Source organism: Schistocerca americana, chromosome 2 (genome assembly GCF_021461395.2).
Source record: "Schistocerca americana isolate TAMUIC-IGC-003095 chromosome 2, iqSchAmer2.1, whole genome shotgun sequence".
Taxonomy (NCBI): domain Eukaryota; kingdom Metazoa; phylum Arthropoda; class Insecta; order Orthoptera; family Acrididae; genus Schistocerca; species Schistocerca americana.
Genome location: NC_060120.1, coordinates 709,382,348 through 709,402,806, shown reverse-complemented (window position 1 = coordinate 709,402,806; position 20,459 = coordinate 709,382,348). Strand labels below are relative to the sequence as shown.

Genomic DNA, 20,459 nt, shown 5'->3' with positions numbered 1-20,459 from the left:
GAAAGCTACACCGCGATGCAGAGCGCCTCTCTTGCAGAGTCTGCCACTTGAGTTTGCTAAATATCTCCGTAATGCTGTCACGCTTACCATATAACCCTGTGACGAAACTCGCCGCTCTTCTTTGGATCTTCTCTATTTCCTCCGTCAACCCGATCTGGTACGGATCCCACACTGATGAGTAATACTGAAGTATAGGCCGAACGAGTGTTTTGTAAGCCACCTCCTTTGTTGATGGACTACATTTCCTAAGGACTCTTCCAATGAATCTCAACCTGGTACCCGCCTTACCAACAATTAGTTTTATATTATCATTCCACTTCAAATCGTTCCACACGCATACTCCAAGATATTTTCAGAAGTAACTGCTACCAGTGTTTGTTCCGCTATCATATAATCATACAATAAAGGATCCTTCTTTCTATGTTTTCTCAATACATTACATTTGTCTATGTTAAGGGTCAGTTGCCACTCCCTGCACCAAGTGCCTATCAGCTGCAGTTCTTCCTGCATTTCGCTACAATTTTCTAATGCTGCAACTTCTTTGTATAGTACAGCATCATCCGCGAAAAGCCGCATGGAACTTCCGACACTATCTACTAGGTCATTTATATACATTGTGAAAAGCAATGGTCCCATAACACTCCCCTGTGGCACACCAGAGGTTACTTTAACGTCTGTATATGTCTCTCCATTGAGAACAACATGCTGTGTTCTGTTTGCTAAAAACTCTTCAATCCAGCCACACAGCTGGTCTGATATTCCGTGGGCTCTTACTTTGTTTATCAGGCGACAGCGTGGAACTGTATCGAACGCCTTCCGGAAGTCAAGGAAAATAGCATCTACCTGGGAGCCTGTATCTAATATTTTCTGGGTCTCATGAACAAATAAAGCGAGTTGGGTCCTTAGGTTAGTTAGTAAGGTTCAAGTACCTCTAAGTCTAGGGGACGGATGACCTCAGATGTTAAGTTCCATAGTGCTTAGAGCCATTTGAACCATTTGAAATTCATCAGATAATTAAGTCAGAAAATGCATAACAGAACATCATATAATTAAATTAAAAACCCCAAACGCTGCGTAATAGGCTTTTAATTTGGGAGTTGGTCTAAGGTAAATCTTTACGGGTTAGTTGTTACACCTCCTGGTAGGTCTCACACTACACATTCTGCCTGTGGGTCTACATACGCTAAGTATGGCGGTGGCCAAATCCCTGTCCGCCCAAATCCCTAATCAAAAAATGGAGCACTGTGCGTGCATCAGTTGCTGAAGTGGTATGCGAGGACTCTAACCGCCCCAAACCCGACTGTTATACTCGTTGAATCACCACCCACTTCTAAACACGCCCCGTGGGTAAAGATGACATTCCTCGCAAAATTGTCGTCAACATTTTGGTTTACCAACACCCAAACGGCAAATTCATGCTATTTCAAATCGTTGATTGGCGGCAACCGTTGCATCTGTTATGTCAGGTACGGGTGTGGCTAAAGATCCTGTGTCAGAATTCACTCACTGTGTGATGCTCGCTGAAATGTTCAGATCTTGCTTCCGATGGCCAGTCGAAGGTCGGAGGCTTTGATCTACACTCTTTTACTCAACCAATATTTGGACCAACCGACCGGTACGATTTCTCTTTGACATATAAACATCAGCAACTACTCACTATTTCTCTATCTTTTAAATTACTCGTAGAGTTGTTGGTTAATCTGATGCGTTTCGCTGATCTTAAATTATGCACAATTTGCGTAATTTACTTAAAGAAAAGGAGGGAAGAGGTCAATAACGAGGTCATTAGAGAAGGAGCACAATCTCGGTTTGACACTGAAGAAGCCCTTTTAAAGGAACCATCACGGCATTCTCTAGTAACCGTTGTCCACCAATCGGAAAGAATTTGGCACGCAATTTAAACTGTGTATATTTATTAGAGCAACGCCTATATTCAGACTTAAGTCAACAGACAAGTGAATGCAATACAAAGGCAGCCGATCGTGGACGAATGTATACTTTGTTTCGTCGTAGCAACAGCCACTAAAGTTATAACTAATCTTAGGCTAGAACTAAAAGCAGCTGCAATTTCGTGGTCAGTCCCATAACGGAATTCATCCGATCTTCGCTACTTTCCATTTTAATAATCCGTGTTAAGAGTCGCAGACCAACGGGCAGTACTCAAAAGTCGATCGAACGGATGTCTTGTGAGCTACTTACGAGTCTCATTATTCAGCAAATAACTTCAAATGCTACGATAAGGGCCAAGTCGAAATATAAACCACTCTGTAACAAGAATAGATTGGCACATATTGACAGATATAGCATATTCAATGTGATCAGTATAAGTGCAACATAATTGTAATTTTTTCTTATCTTCTATCAGTGTCTAAATATACAGCAAGTAACCACAACGATCTGTACTTCATAGTCAGTGTTCGTGTTCTGTACAATTTCTCACTACAGTGCTCCTAAACGAGAGGTAGTGATATACTGTTCCTGATCAGAGAACTACAGACCAATGCTAGACATCTACGATCTCTCCTATGCGTCATGTGGTGAGAACGTTATTTTTCCTTCAGATGGGAGACGATAGCCGCAGCGATGCCCTTGGCGCTGTTTGGGTCATACCGAGACCAGATTTCACCCTCTGTTCTCTCTCGCTCTCGTCACCACAATCGTACGAGCCCTCATAGTAGTCGTCTACACGACACGTGCCTCTGACATTACTTTGAGGTAAGAAGAGATCTCTGACATAGTATTTCAACATATTCCGCTAACAACGAAAATTTGTGAGTTCAGAATAGAAAAGATGGCTGGGCACAGCATACACACTGCTCCTCTGAAGAGTTGTCACATTGACTTCCGGTCGTTCAGTTCTTCCGTAAGGCTTTCCCATACACTTTTCAGCAAACGTTATCCGTTTATTTTCACAGTTCTTCCTTTTTGTGTTACTTCACATTTCTCCCATGATATATTTGCTTGTCTTTACGTCCTATTGATTTTATGTCTAAACTACTAAGGATACTGGCTTCCTTTTTAAGTTCTGCGAATCGTAGGTTTCCTTCACTGACATATATTTTCGGTGTGTCTTAACTAACAAAGTTTGTATTTTCTTTTCCTTCTTGTACGTATATTTCTTTGCGCTCTATTTCTACCCAAGTAAGTGCGTCTCAGTGTTATTTTTCATCCGAGCTATTGTGCAATATTCTATAATAATAAAGGATTCGTTAACCTACTAGTGGCATGAGTATAGAAGGAAACAATCAAGAACTAATCACCGAATAACTCCTATTATATAACACGGACTATATATCTGAAAGGATAAAAACTTGCCATTGTACAAGTTTAATGTGAAAAGGTAAGAAAAAGTAATATGTAATATCTGTGTAACTAAACTATTATATACGTCTTACAGTGACACTTTAATAAATTCTAAAATTTCTCGGATATAGATTACTTAGTTCAAGGACATGCTATGGCGAGTAGATTACCTATGAAGAAAACAATTCTGTCACATTTGACAATAGAAGTCCCAGATTCCAATCAATTATGCACATAGAATGCTTCAATAGTTCCTCCTTCTTGACATCAGGTATATTTGATGTTAGTACTCGGTACTGAATATGCTTAATGTAACATTAATCATTAGAAAACAACTGTCATGTTAACCGCATGTAAGAAATTAACAGTGTGTCCAGGAGCTGGGTACCGAAGACTTTCGCAAGTTGTGAGCGCCCATTTAATTAACAGTTCTTGGCTTTCTGGACAGAAGCAATTTTTAGCATGCAACTTTATTTGTGATTGTTCTTATATGTAAGAGATTTCATCCCCTTTTGGTGATTTATAGCACAAATCATGATTGTACGCTATGATCGCTTTCTCTAACTTACGAAGAGGTGAAAAGTAATACCTTAGTATTATTTATGTACAAACTCATAAGGTTTTTAAAATGAAACCAACGTTTTTAATATTCCACATCGTTATTCTTCATGACCACTTATTTAGCGTGTAACTTGCTGGTGTGTAACTTAATTATGTCTATGCGAGAGTAACAGCGTGCTGTAACCGAGTATCGACTTTGAAGAGTTCATCTGTACACTGAGTACCCTCTCCTGCAGGATGACAATGACAGACCACAGGCGAGTGCTGCGATATTTGCAGCAATCTGACGCCTCTGATTCACATTCATCGGTCATTCTCCATTCAGTCCCGAATTAGCTCCATCGAATTTTCGGCAATTCCCAATACCTAAAGAGCACCTTCGAGAAATTCATTTTGAAAGTGATGAGCGGTGGTTGGAAAGGAGGTACGGCGTTTCTCCTCTGGACTAGAACATAGCTTTGGATATTCTCGGTCTAAAACTTCTTCTTGCATATTTTGATATTGCTGTTTTTATTTTTGTTTTTATTGGCCTTTGAAAACACCTGACACACCCGCCCACATGGAAAAAACAGATGTACATGCAAACGGTGCGCATAACAAAATAAATTGATATAACGATGCAAAATTATCTAGTTATCTTTGGTTTAGATATATTAATTATGAATTACCAACAAACTGAAAAAAAAAGAACATGCACATACTCCTGATTTAAAAATAAAAATAAAATAAATACAAACAACATGCGTGAACCACGCCAGGTTCTTTGATTTACATTTATTGGGATATGCATTTGTTTTGCCATTCGGTTAGGAAGGAATAAACTTCTTTATGTTTTCTACAGTTGGTGAGTGATAAAATTGTAGGCAGTAATGTCGATAACTGATACTCTCTCCTAGCACTCAATCATAACATTTTATATCAGGTCTCACTGGTTAGTGCATCCAAGAAATATGTGATTCTTTTCCCCTGTGTCGCCACAGCCACAAAATAGGTGTGGTACAACACTTGTGGATGTTAGGTGCTGTGCAAGGCTGTAATGAGTGAGCTACAACCGTCCCACGGCCTGGCTGGTATTGCCGGTTTTATTTGTTTGTAATGATTTACTCTAGTTATCTGAGACATTTGCCACTCTTCGTCCCATTCTTTAGGAATATTCTTCTCGTATTTTCCTGACATATGCTATACTCATCAGGAACAAATACATAACTTTCTTTACGTGAGATCACTGCCACATTAGCAAAAAGATCGGCAGTTTCATTCACGGTACAGTGCTTTAATTAATTAATTACGTGGAGCCTCTTCCGCCTTTCATTTCCAAATGGCTTCCACAAACTCATTATTCTCTTCTTTAATGAGAGACATGCTTGTATACATGTATCATCAAACAGATTGCAGTTGTGAAGCGATTCGATTATCTCGAGGAGTATAGGTTGGTTTATACACCGTCGATTTAAGGAAAATCAGCGCAGATCCTACGACAAGAGGACTCTGTTTTGCACAGATACCATATGACAATGGTTATGGACCCCCAAGATCACTGTAATCTCGTCATTATAGTAATTACGTTTCGCAGCTTTTACATAAATTCTTCTCGCGCATGCGAATAAAAGATTTAAAGCCCCTGTTCCTTCCTCGTTCTTTGAATCTTCTGGATAGTTTCCTCGCCTGTGGGTTATTGGATCGATGCTTGCTTAAGGGGAGTTGGAACGCCCTATTCCGACAACATTAAATTGAGTGGCTTGGCTTCCCTGTATTTCAGGAACCACTATAGTGACATAAAACTTTTACAGGACTTTAAACTGTATGTTCTGAGTCTACTGAACAACAATAATTGCATTTCAGCCACTGGTTTCGGAAATACAATTTTTTAATTACACGGTAAATATTTTGTGTACTTTTTTGTACGTTATCTTAAATAATTTTAATTATACATAACATTATGTTCTTCTTTTGTTCAGTAGACTCAGGATATGTATTTTATTACTCCCTGAAAATTTGAATACTCTACTCGAAGTGGTTTCTGAGATTTAGGAAAAAATGCAACAGAAAATTTAAATTTTCAGGAACGGCTTCTAAAGTTTCAGAAGACTGTAACTCAATATATGCTTAATTTGTTATTTTTAGTAACTCAGAAGCACCCTGAACCATACTGTATATCATCACCTTGATATTTTTCTAATTTTTTTCTTCTTTTCTTCTTTCTGAACTCCTTAGTGGCCAACTGTGCTGCATACTCTGCTTTATCGATGCGAACCTTGTCCATCCGTTCGAGTTGTCTGATGCAGTTTGCTGCAGGATTAATTGCAATATGCTGTAGCACTTTCACCCTACGAATATTGCCATCATTAAAAGCAATAACAGCATTATTGACCCCCCCCCCCCCCCGCCCCCACTTCAGTGTCTTCATTCCAACAAAAACATTTTTTGGTAAGTGAGTCCATATAAGATTATTGAACGACTCAATAGGATTTTGAGTCTGACGATGCAGACACTTCTTCAGTAATTCAGATGTTTCAGGCCTCTGTAAATAGGTTTTATGATATCCATGACCGCTGCTGTGATGGACTGTTTATGGATGTATGAACTGTTTGAGTATTAGGCAAATATGGTAATTGCACCATGTATCAGGTCCAGGAGGGCAAAAATGGTGTACTGATTTTTCATCAGTTGACAGTCTGTGGAAGAAGGTACGCCATACTGCCTATTTCATTTTCAACAAATCCTCAGTATTATACCTAATGGCCATCCCATAATAATGCTGTAGTTCATCAATCATTTTGTCTGTCAGCCTGCCTCTTATGGTTTTACCATCAGAAAGTTTCTTGTTTCTCAAACTTTGTTTCAGCTTCCTCAACCTGGCGCCCATCCTCTTCTGGACATGACCTTTATAGCACGGCAATCCACAGCTCCATTAACGCTGCCACAAATGGTTCCAAAACTTTGGTGATATAAAGCGCTGAAGTCAGCGTCTGATGAAGGAAGATGGGACCAATAATGCGGCGTGCAGATACTGCACACCAAACCCCAACCTTCTGAGCATGCAACGGTGTTTCGTAGAGGTTAGGAGGATTCGCCGCTACCCTTGACCTGTGATTCCTTGGGTTGACATAACCACTCAGATGAAACCAGGCTTCATCAGACATGAAGAACATATTCATCTCCAAGCCATTCATTGTTATCTCAGTGAACAGCTACGCACAAAACTGGAGACGCTGGGAAGCATCTGTTGGTTCTAATATGTGAACAACTGACACTAGGAAGGTATGCATGTGCAGATCCAAGTGGAAAATTCGTCCGCGTGATCGACGTGATATGCCGGTTCCTTGCGACAGGCGTCGGGATGATTTGGTAAGACTGAAACATTTTCTGCTGAGCTGCAGCCACATTTTGAGGTGCGTGGGCACGTTTCGGAATGTTTTTTGACTTGTTCAAAACAGATCCTGTCTGACGCAATTTTCGGACTAAGCGTTGCATGGTACTCTTTACTGGCCCTGTGACACCATTGAACTTCTCAGCAAACAACTGAGCACACTGTTTCCACGACTTTGGTGTCACGTAAATTTCCACAACGAACACTCACTACTCCACTGTGAGTATCACAGTCCTCTTTGCACTGCTCCACTCACAGTAACATACACATGCGCTTATGACATCGTAGCTGAGCGCCCCACAAAGCAAACTCACACTGACAGAGCCCTTATATCGCTCTGAACCGGCGTCGATCACGTGGCGGGCGTACACGTGTGCGTCTTACGGGGTGTGGTTGTATGTATACATTCAAGTCCAATCGTATCCAGTCATAAGGGCTCTTTTATTTTCCCCACAGTGTATATGACTGCTAAGAGTGGAGCTGTCGTATCAGCATACTCTGAAAGGAACCTGATTGGTATACAATCTAGACTGGAGACCTTGCCTTTATTAAGTGATTTAAGCTGATTCGCTACATCGAGGATATTTGCTTTTAAGTAACTCACGTTTGCTGTTCTTCTCGATGAGAATTCTGGAATATTTACTTTTTTGGTGAAGGAATTTCAGAGAACTCTGCATTAGTGGCACTGTCATCAGTATCACCACCACTGTTATCGCACAGTGAAGGTACTATCACGTCTTGCCGCTGGTGTATTTTACATACGACCACAATCTCATGAGATTTTCTGCCAGATTTCGAGACAGAGTTTCATTGTCGGAACTACTAAAAGCATTTCGTATTGAAGCTAGCGCGAAATTTCGTGTTTCTGTAAAACTGCGTCAGTCTTGGGGCCTTGCATTCTTTTAAATTTGGCATGTTTTTTCATTATTTTCTGCAATACTGTTCTGACCATTTTTGCGTAAAATAGGGGATCAGGACCATCTCTTATTAATTTGGTAAATGTCTCTCCATTGTCGTCGAAACTATTTCTTTGAATTTAAATCTCATGTGGTCTACTCTCGCATAATCAGACTGTAAGGACTGGAGACTCTCTCTTAGGAGGGTGTCAAGAGAATCTTTATTTGTTTCTTTAAATAGACCTATTTTTCGTATGTTTTTACTGGTTTTGGATGTTATGATATTAAGTCATGCTACAACAACTCTGTGTCACTAATCCCTGCATTCATTTTGACGCTCCTTCAACACAAAATCCGTGATCGGGCACACTCCACGTTCTAGCAAGTGATTCTTTCTATAACTTAGTAATTAATTAGAGCACAGAACATTCACTGGGCGCTTTTGACGTGCTGTAAGTTTTGGACGTTTTCGTGACGCCAGTCCTGTTTGCAGGTGACGTGTCGTCCGTACTGTGTCCGAGATGGCTGGCCTGAAGCTGTACTCGGTCAGTGACAGTCCCCCGTCGACGGCTGTCAAGATGGCGCTCGAGGCTCTAGCACTCGAGTACACCAACATGGAGGTGGACTTCGCAGCCGGAGAGCACCTCAGTGAAGAGTTTTCCAAGGTATGGCGCCACGACACCTTGCAGTCATTAGGACGCCAAAAACCGATCTATGTGTACGAGGAGAGTCGAATGATACAACAGTGCACTGCGACATACGTTCCTGAACAATGTTGAATTCCTTATCATTCTACTGAAGACTGTTGAGTCTGACCATAACCACCTAAAAATACTTTTAGGAGTACTTGTAATGAAATAAAATAAGCTTTTGAAAATATTTGTGATTTTTTGCGGTAACCCTCAACGATCTTGAACTAATGAAGGTGCTAATTACTAATAATTCTTGCCTATATAATTAGAGGCGTGACACAGTGAAGTTTGGTAAGCCGTAAAGCAACTAAAATCGCGCATGATTGGGTAACTCATAGCTTTAACATGAACTTTGTGATAGAATTGATCCTTATTCATCCCACAGTTTGTTGTAGATGTATTGGATAATAGAGTATTCTCTATCAGTGGAAATGCACACTTCAAAACAGTTTTTCAAAGCTGTGGCAGAACAGATACAGTTAAACATAACCATAGCATGTCAGTTTGTAGGAACGTGCTTTGTTCTCACGTATAACAACTTCTCTGAATGCTGAACTGCCCGTTCGCAAGAATCATGTAGCCTTCTTAACACAGAACTTGTGACTAGTTCGTTCTTCTTCCTTTAGAAATTCAAATGATTGCTGATAACTGGACCCAAGTTGATACTGTGAACCTTACCTTCCAGAAAGCCTTTAATACTGTCCTGTACTACTGAGCACTGTTTCTTGTCGAAACACAACTCAGCAAGTCTTCCCTGACTGGGAGACATGGGAAGGAGTAGGGTATTCATCGTGGAAGCATAATATGATCGTCGCCATTGTTCACAGGATGCTCACATCATCAGAAAGTTGTTTAGAAATGTAGGAAAAGCTGCAGGTAATCCTTACGGGGAGAAAGGACTGTCGTAGCTGATGCTCGTCAGTTGAAATGGCCACAGGTATCCATCTAGAGCTGTTTCAGTTGGAACAACGACAAACTCTTATTATGGATGTGAATAAGATGACAAACAGATGCATACATGCAACTCATCCACCATTTCTTGGTCGTTTTGGCAGTTTAGAAACTCTGTAAAGTTCCGTTAATGGAAGAAATAGGAAAACTTGCAAAACGAGCCGCTGGTTTGTCATGTGTTTGGTCAGAAATTGTGAAACTGTACGAAAAAGAAGCAACTTATCCTAGAAAAAGATTAGTATTGAAATTGTAGAGAACGCTAATGCACTGGTATTTTATCCTGTTTCGAAACGTACTTGCTGTACTATCTAGTTTATTACGACAACTACCCTGTACTTGGATAACGGAACAGTATATTGGCGACTGCCAGACGTATCTTTGTCCTTCGCTACATATCGTACACAAATACTGGATTCACATACTGTCAAATGTAAGCATAGAACGCACACACATTAGTCATATGCTCTGTCTCAATCATACTTCATAGTAACATATTCAAACAAGGTAGCACGTTTTTAAAGTCCAGACATATCAAGATTGTACTGATGTGAATAAATCTTTGTAATGCATGTGTAGGCAGAATAAGCAAACAAGTATTTGACAAATTATGTCAGATAAGTAAGTATACTGTACAGAGTCCTCCGTTGTGAAATCAATTGTGATGCTTGCTTTTATGATTAATGACCTGTGATAACAGACGACTCCAAGAAATGATTCCGTTAATCATTTAATATCCGACCCTCCAAAACTAGTTGACAAACGTAAATTGTTTACTGTTCTGCTCGCGCTATCTGTATGAAGTAATACATGATATTACAATGCAGTTAAGTTTCAGTGGTTAGTCGAATGCTGTTACCAAACTGTCAATCAAATACTTCACTCGTCTCAAAAGCTGACTGTTTATATTATAGTCTATTAATTATGAGTTTTTCCTTTCTCTCTTTTTATTTTGCTTATATAACAGTGAGTTTTCTTGATAGTGATAACCATCTACCTTTTACTAGATTTATTTCTGATTGTACATTAGTACTGGTAGCTGTAAAATTTATGCTTTTAAATAAATATTGTCATACGAGGACGTCAATATCTGTACCGCCTTTTGGGGATGACGTATCCTCACTGGTGCTGCAGTAAAATCTGTGACGTCCGCTACACCAGGACAAAATGAACATCTTGGCAATAACGTACTTGCTAAAATTAATATCACGTTAGATCTTAGGGTTTTGAAGTTCTGCAGTGAGAGTCCACCGGCCGATAGTTCGCGACATGCTGAAAGCCTCAGCAGTTCCAACTAATACTAGAACAGCTGTTTGGTGCTCAGTTAGGTCAATATACAGTTAACACAGCCAGCGCCCGTTGAAAGTTTATTTTGTTACTGTGTTCACAGTTTAGTCCATACACTCAACACGTAAAGTGCAGGAATGGCCTGTACAGTCAGTCAGCTTCTGTCTGCTTAAACTTCACTGTGCTGTGCACACAACGTTTTACGCCTAAAATCTTATTCTGTCCTTAATGCAGCCCTGAAAAACAAATCACAGTTAGGTACACCTCAGCATCTAATTAACACAGTTCACACTTCTCATCAGCGATTTTCACTTGTTAAACTTTCATTTCCCCTACAGCTTAAGTCCACGAGGACAGTCTTTCAATAATATTCCGGTTTAATACAGTAGTCACCTCCATTTGCATAATAATTCTCCGTAAGAAATTAGTATTCCACAGCTCCTTCGACGGCTTCACGTACCGAAGTACAACCAAAGGGTCTCTGTGGAACCAGTAATTGATGTTCACTCTCAAATCCGTTATCAAAATCAAATCCAAACGTCCACACAGCGTGTCTGCATAAACACGTATCCTCCTCCCTATAAGGCAACTCACTTCCTCTTGTTTCAACAACAAACTCTCCTGAATCTTGACAGCATTTTACTCACATAAAATATCTCTTGAAATGAGCGATCGAATAATCTTACATACAGAATAATATTTTTGGATCATTTTATAATTACAACCCAGACAGTATTTTACATATGTGGAAACCAGAGTATAATTCTACAGTTTGTCACATGACAAAAAAGCCATAAGAGGAATTTTACACAATAAAATTTAAATATGAACAAATGAATGCATATAAAAATCAGCTGGTTATCTTAATTAACAAAAATACATCCGTTTCAAATACTTCTTAAATACGTCACGAAATATGTTTACTACTCTTACAAATACCTTCAGTCTGGAACCGCGCGACCGCTACGGTCGCAGATTCGAATCCTGCCTCGGGCGTGGATGTGTGTGATGTCCTTAGGTTAGTTAGGTTTAAGTAGTTCTAAGTTCTAGGGGACTGATGACCTCAGAAGTTAAGTCCCATAGTGCTCAGAGCCATTTGAACCATTTGAACAAATACCTCACATAATACAAAGGGAAATAAAATAGAGAAATTAGCTACGCACGGATGGGTACATTTACGTGTACATCCATACTCTGCAAACCACTGTGAAGTGAGTGGCAGCCAGTACGCCAAATTTTACCCGATATTAGAGTTTTTTCCCGTTCCACGTATGGAGCTCGGGAAGGATGAAAGGATGACTGTTTGTATGCGTCTCTTTGTCCTATTATCAGTCTAATCTTGTCCTTACGGACCCTACGGGGGCGATATGTAGGGGGATCTAATATATTCCTAGAGTAGTATTGAAAGCCGATTCCTGAAACTTTGCAAGTAGCCTTCCTTGGGGTAGTTTACGTCTACCTTTAAGTGTCTGCCAGTTCAGACCTTTCAACATCTCCATGACACTCTCCATCACTTCAAATAAACCTGCGACCATTCGTGCTGCCCTTCTCTGTGCGCGTTCGGTATCTCTTGATAGTCCTATATGGCGCGGGACCCACTCGTTTGATCGTCATACTTACATGGGTCGTACGAGTGCTTTGTAAGCATTCTCCTTTGTAGACTGATTGCATTTCCCGGGTATTCTACAAAATGAACCGAATTTGCTACCTGTTTTATTAACAACTGATTCTATATGATAGTTCCATTTCATGCCCCCGCAAAGTATTAGACCCACTATTCGTATGATTTTTACCGAGTCTACTGTGACTCGTTGATACTGTAGCAATAGAATACTGCGGGCTTTGGTTTTGTGAAGTGCACAGTTTTACATTTCTGAACATTTAAAGCAAGTTGACAATCACTGCACCACTTTGAAATTTTATCAATGTCTTACTGAATATTTGTACAGCTTCGTTCAGGATGTACTTCTTTCTGACTTACTGTATCATCTGTGAAAATTATGAGGTTACAGTTAATATTGTATAGAAAGTCATTAATATACAACACGAACAGTAAGAGACCGAATATACTTACCTATGGTACACCTGTTCTGTCACTTACTCGCCTTCCATGATAACATGCTGCGTCCTCCCCACTGGGAAATGTTCAGTCCACTCACAAATTTCGCTTGATACCACATACGACTGTAGGTTAGATAATAACCTTACATTTGGTACTGATTCAAATGCGTTTCGTCAGTCAAGTAATATTACATCTTCTTGACTGCATCGACAATTAGCATCCAGTATGTCATGTAGGAAAATTATGGCTTTGGGTTTCAATTGATCAACGTTTTCGGAATTCATGGTAGACTGGTGTGACCAGTGCTTTCTTCCAACCACTGGGAAGAGTTCTTTTTTTTGGTGGGAAGGGGGGGGGGGGAAGCTATGGTATATTTTAGTTAAATGAGGAGCTAAATCGTTCTCAGATTCGATATTTCTGATTTTGTTGTGCTACTCTCAATATCAGTTCCTGTCTCGTCCGTGATGATGATGATGATGATGTTTGGTTTGTGGGGCGCTCAACTGCGCGGTTATCAGCGCCCATGTCTCGTCCGTGAGTGACTGGGCACTAACTTTAATGCCACTAAGAGCCTTTACATGCGGTCAGAATTTCTTTGGATGTTGTGAAAGATCTTTTGACAATATTCTACTACGGTAGTCACTGAAGGCATCTTAGCAGCACCTCTCTACCTATATTCCTACGCTTTGTTTTACATCTATTTTGCAGTAGTCTCCGTTTCCTTAGAAGTTTATTTACAGTGACTGTATACAAGGGGAGGGAGGGTCTTTCCCATTATGAACTGTTCTACTGGGTACTTTTTTTCTTTTTTAGTTTGAGACGCAGTTCCCCTGCATGCTCCCTATCCTGAGGTAAAAGTTTCGTGTTTGTCATTGAGATATGACTCTAATGCTTCATTGTCTAGTTCGCTGAATGTGTTTCTACTTGTTTTAGTTTCCCTTTCTACATCGTTATTCATTGTCGGTAGAACTGCCTCAAGAGCGGAATCCTCAAGAGGGTAGGTCTTTCTGTCACCATTAGGTCTAATACATTTCCGTGATCAGTGGGGTTTCGATCTACCTCTTCTAGGCAGTTTTCGGAGAAGGCATTTAGTAATACTTTACAGGCTGTCTTGTCACTCCCACCACTAAAAAAACTACAATTATCCAACTGGATTTTTGGATGTACCAGTCATACCAGTACTTTATCTTTCCGGAATCGGGTATAACTTGGTATTGTTTCGTTAAGTTCTTTACATGAAATATTTAACAAGGTCTTGTGGCCTGCTGCTACATATGTACGTCTAGATGACTAAGAAATAGACGAAGCATCCACAAATAGCCATCTCATACAGTTTGTAGTCACCGCTTAGCACATATGTAACATTGGTGTATTGATATCCTGAAGTGTGACATAACGGAATAAGAGAAATCTCTAGGTAACACACATGGATGGTGTTGGCCTACCTAGCGTTTGCCGCTGTAATTCGCATACATCTTACCAGTGATAATGCTAAACGAGGCCGATACATAGCTCTTCTACACAACATTGCTGCATACGTCCTTATTCATACTACTGTTATCATTCGATTAGGAAATGTTTCTAGGCTGGCTTTCTGCATTCAGAAGAAAGTCCGTATTTTCTGGATTAAGATGTAATGAGCCACGACATTTCTGTCACTACTTATATACACAACAAACTACTCCCCCTTTCCTAGTGAAGTAGTTACGATATTAGAAAAAGAATAGATTGTTCGCCGCAACCACCCGCATTTAACTTTGTTAATTTTTTACACACGCGCTTAGACGCTTAAATCACTTACCGTCAGGCACATGCCGCGTACAAAGAAGAACATACTTGTGCCATGTCATAAATGTCATGAAAACTTCGTACAGATAAACATCAACGCCAATATTATATATATCAAATATTTTACAAGATTCACGGTATTGAATATCGAAGAGCGTCGTACAAAATTACTACATGATTTTTTTGGCAATGTGAACATTCTATTGTTATTAGGCTCTTACCTTATACAGTCATAGTAGATATGTTCTACAAATATTTGTTTTCACACAGAACAGTTATGAAATGTAGTTTCCATATGGTTAAATATGTCATCCACATATGATACACTTCTGAATTTTATTAGGATTCTAAGCGTATTTAATCTATAGGATTCTCCTGGTTAAAATTCTTGCCTTCCTGTCCTACTGTGTTACATTCTGAAATTGTGAATGACCATTCTCAGTAGCCATTTTCCACTTCAAGGTTTTAATTTAAACCGACAGAGATGATCTCAGTATTGTTCATACAGCATTACTTCTCTGAACAGTTTCGGCAGAGACATATTTGGAAACATTTTCACCTCCACTTACCATTTTAAATTTTGGAGCTTACTCCTGTACTCAACCCACACCATTTTTCAATTATTCCTGTAGTCACGAAGAAACAAAGGAACATGTGCTGAATATATACCATGAATTTACATTCATCTGAATTTTGGAAGAACATCTTTGCCTCCTGGAAAATGTCACTAAATGGCATTATTACATCTGTGTGAAGGATAGTAATACAGTATACGGTATCTCTAGTGAGTGATCGTTCGACATGAAAATTAGTTTACTTTGCTTATTTTCATTCGCTTATGTCGTATGGTATTATATTTTGGCGTTCGGGCAATAGGGGTTGTAAGTTTACGAACCTCTTGTCGACCCCTCTTCACGAGTCCGAGTATTTCGACATTGGCCTTTAAATATATACATTTCTTACTGTCATTTCTTGATAACAATATTAGCTTATTCCCAAGAATATTCGGCAGCGATCAAACCTGCATTTGGATCGGACTTCCTTAACTCTTGTGCAGAAAGGTGTGCAGTATACTGCTGCATCCATTTTCAACAAGCTACCGCTCGAATTCAAAAATCTTTGCAGTACTCCAACCGCATTCAAATCGAAACTAAAGAGTTTCCACATGGGTCACTCCTTCTATTCTGTCGAGGAGTTCCTTTAAAAATTAAGCTGATTCTTATTGTGTTATTGATTGCGCTTACTTAAACTTATGGACTGACTTTTTTCGGGTTCTTAAACATTTAGTTTTTATCTGTTATTACTTTTATGTTGTAATTTCATGTACTGACATGTTTCATGACCTTGGAGATTTGCTTCTCAACTTGTTTCTAAGAAACTTGACATGTAAATAAATAAATAAATAAGCATACATCGGATTGCACAATAATTCCTTGTCTGATAGCAATGAAATAAGACCTGCTAAAAGTGCTCTAAATATTAAATACAAGCCATCTAAGGATAAACTCATAAATCTGAACGGAAATTAACTTAGTTAAATACAGAATCAGTTGTTATAAAATTCACTATTAGGTCATTACCTTTCTCAACACGGAACAACGTGATCTTTGCTTAGTAAAAAACATGATTATACCCTGTGTAAGAAAAGCATATATAAGATTCCGTGATATGTTCTACAAGGAAAATCCAAAATCCAGCGTCTCAATGGTATCTGTGCCTTCTCTTAGATATTGCTCTTCTTGCTCTCTGCCCATAGTTTCGGCATTTGTCGCTTCGCTTAAGAGAGAATATATCAGCCCCGGGTGATGGACTTTACAACTCAGATGGGCTTAATGCCTGGCTAATACACACAGCGCACGCTAAGCAACTTACAGGAGTGACTTTGCCTACGATTTCGGCGTTAGGCAACTGGGTGGTCGGTGCTGCCAAGCAGTGTCGTTTGCTTACAGGGTAAACCGATGTCCGCTGCCGAGCCTCAGCTGTGAAAAATAGCGCCAAATATTCTACTGTCTCGTTTCGGTCGTTTTTACACTTGAGAAACCGTGAAGGTGACCGATGTGAAGGCTACTGACCGTAGGTTGAGTGATAATGGCGCGTTCAAGTAGAAAGACGTCAGAGGACTTGACACCCTGTACAAAGTGGGTCAGGAATTTCCGGCGCTTGCGACGTACCATGCATGAAGGTGACTAAGTAACACTACCAGGCAAAGTGTCTTTTGCACATGGCAGCTACCACACAAAAACAGTTGACTGTTGCGATTTAGAAGAAATTTTTTTATTTCTGCGGAGAGCGGCTGTATCCATGTGTGAAGTTAGTATTCTAATAAATGTTTTGGTTTTTAATTCCGCGTCATATTTTGCCCTACGGTGTTTCTCAGTATATTATAAGGAAATATTACTACTAAAAGAGTTAAATGTTTCGTATCTTACAGTCTCACGTCAGCACCTTATGATTAATTGATTATTATTCCGTTATTTGCCATGATCAATGTAATGTTTTGAAATTAATTTACCAAACAACATACAATTTTGCATGGTATAATGTGCTCGCTGGACATTTTACGTTTGGTACACTTTGTCATACTTTGTTCGCATGTGAAATGTGAGTAAGACTAAGTGAAACTTGGGTGGTAGCCCATTAATCCCTCCTTTCCAGTGAATAAACTTATTTATTAACTGGCGGAATCACTGTCGAAATCGCTGCACTCCAAGAATCTTCAATTCAAATGCAGTGTAAACAAAATTTGCATGACATTTATAGTTAACTTTCATTTTCAAAGAGTCTTTTTGATCCAGACTAAGTGAGTTATTTACAGTCTGCAGTGTGAGATTTACTCAACAGAAACAGTGCTAAATAACAAGAAATCTTCTGAAGTTTTTTTGTTTCTTCTTTTAATAGAGTTCACACGTTATTGTAACAGGAAGTTTTTTGTATGCAATACAGAAACGTCTGTGAAACAGTAGAGTGAACATTCGTCATGCCTGAAGGACAACCGCGACCAATGATTGAGTCCGCATCATCATGTTATGGACAGAGGGCTTGTCAACCAGGGAAACTACTCGACGTGTCCACAGGCGTTAAAATGATGTGGTGCCAATATGGAATCGACTCCAGCTGACAGGTAATGTTGAGGACTCACATCGCACAGGCTGTTCATGTCCGACAGGTCCACAGGACGGTCGATATCTACTACTTTCGAGTCAAAGCATCCGTGGGCCGAGTACCCGGGACTGAATTCGGCTTTCGAAGAAGCAAAATGACGGCATGTATCGCATCAGACTGTCAGGAGACGATTGCGTGATATGAAAAATTCCATGGGCTTCGGGACAGATGGGCAAGAAATCAGTGCAGTATGGACGCTTCAGGATTGGCGTCAGGTGTTGGTTGCGGACGAATCTAGGATTTCCTTGTATCCTGATTATCGCGGACAACGAGTTTGGAGACAACCTGTTAATATAGACTACGGAGGCCAAAAACACGAATAAAAAACCAATAATATCCAACGCCCTCAACACTGTGTCCCACATGTGCAACAAGATAGTGGTGGAGTGAAGTTCAGCGATGGTATTGCATGGGACCACCGTGCAATTCTCATGGTTGTTGAGAGTGGGTCCCACTGCTTTATGCTACACGGACGAGATTCTGCAACCAATACTGGAACAGTATTGCCAACACATTGGTGGCAATTTCATCTTGTTGAATGAAAACCTGCGTGCTATCGTGCTGTTCTGGTGACTTCGCTCTTTCAGCATGCTAACTAAGATCACTAAAATGAAGTTGCCTGTCGGTGTGTGTGAATTCCGAAGGGACCGAACTGCGGTGATCATCGGTCCCTAGACTTACACACTACTTAAACTAACTTATGCTAAGGACAGCACACACACCCTTGCTCGAGGGAGTACTCGACCCTCCGCCGGGAGGGGCCGGGCAATTCGTGGCATGGCGCGTCTAACCGCGCGGCCACTCCGCGCGGCTAGCCTGCCTGTTTCTGGAACATGAACCCAATGGAAAATGTGTGGGGTAGATTGAGGCGAGTTGTTTTTGGACGTTGTTAACTACCATGTATACTGCGTTACTTACGCACAATCGTCACTGAAGGTTGAGACAGTTCGGAATAGGGCTGACCTGATGTTCTCATCGGTCGTTCGCCTAGACAAACTGAAGCCTGTATCCCAGCAAGGAAACTTTACACCACGTATTGATGTTGCTCAGGAGTGTTATGAAACTTCCCCATTGGAAACAGACGATTTTGCAGTTCCACATATTTTTGTCGTATGGATACATTGCAAGTGCAGGCCTCACAGCCATATTCTTATTTTTTGTGCCATGAATTTAGAATTAAAGGGGTGATGTAAAACTTTTGTTGATGGGTGTATATTAATGAAATCTTCTAGGTTATTACCCTAGTAGATGCGCCGTGTTGTCGCAAGGTTTCGACCTTGAGGGTAAGTGTCGATTTCATCTACAGACTCCTTTGTCGATGATCCAACGGGTGGGCTAGTAGCTTGCCTTGGGGAAAGACGTCACTGCCTGTGGTGGGCAGCTCCTTCGGTTGGTTACGTGGGACGAGATTGGAGGGGGAGGGGGGGTGGTGTTCCAGGCGTCAAGTCTTGGTACAGCCTACCTATTTCGCTCGCTGTCGCCATCCCTTTCACATCGGAACTTTCCTAAGCGGAGACGAATTAGGAACTGTTGTACAACATGAGCGGCATGTATGTAAAGCCACTCATAGCGACATCGACATAAGGCAGATTATTATGGCCCGGCGCTTAGGAAAGAGAGTCTTGGGAACAGTGAAAGTAATCGCCTGTAGTGAAAGACCGTGGAAAAGCGTCTTATCACAAAAAGTGTAGGACGCAGACTTACCGTCTCTGTAGAGCAGGATGGGCGACTATCTGTGGCAGATCTGATAATATGGAACATTTTTGGTGTAGGAATAAGGGTTTTCGGAGCATAACACTGATCGCACATTTTTAATCACGGGGACCGCAGCAGAGGATCCCTGCGTGTCCCACGTTGACTCAACAACATCGTCAATTACAATTTCAGTAGACGCGGGATCATCGAGATTGTACCGTTGATCAATGGAAGCGTGTCGCAGGTCGGATGAATCTCGATTCTTGTTTCAGCAGGTCGATAGTCTTGTCTGCATACGTCAAAATCCAGGAAACCAGCTGTTCGGAACATGGACAGCACCGCGGAAGCAGGACGGTGGGGATAGTATTATGCCACGGGGTACATTGACCTTGGCTTCCATGGAACACATAGCGTAATCGGATTTACCTTGACAGCTGCGAAGAACACTATTGCGCACCACCTGCATTCCTTCATGCTTGACGGCGATGGCCTCTTCCAGATGGACAATTACTCGCGTCTCAGAGGCAGGACAGTGCGTTATTACTTTGAGAAGAAAGTTAGCGAACTCAAACTGAAGTTTTGTGCGTCGACTTTGCCTCATCTGAGTGAGCTGGAACACATCTGTGACGCTCTCGGGCGCATGATCCGTGCCCACAATCCACTCTCCCCTGATTTACGGAAATTGCGTGACCCAT

General features: G+C 40.7%; 1 protein-coding gene across 1 annotated transcript in view; it reads left to right on the top strand.

Moving 5' to 3' along the window:
* Positions 1–20,459, top strand: part of LOC124595866 (glutathione S-transferase 1-1) — a 63,267-nt gene that overhangs the window by 11,148 nt on the left and 31,660 nt on the right. The window contains exon 2 of the mRNA XM_047134773.1: positions 8,624–8,795. Within this exon, the coding sequence (XP_046990729.1) occupies positions 8,652–8,795 (144 nt within the window). The 5' untranslated portion in view covers positions 8,624–8,651. The remainder of the gene's footprint in view (positions 1–8,623; positions 8,796–20,459) is intronic.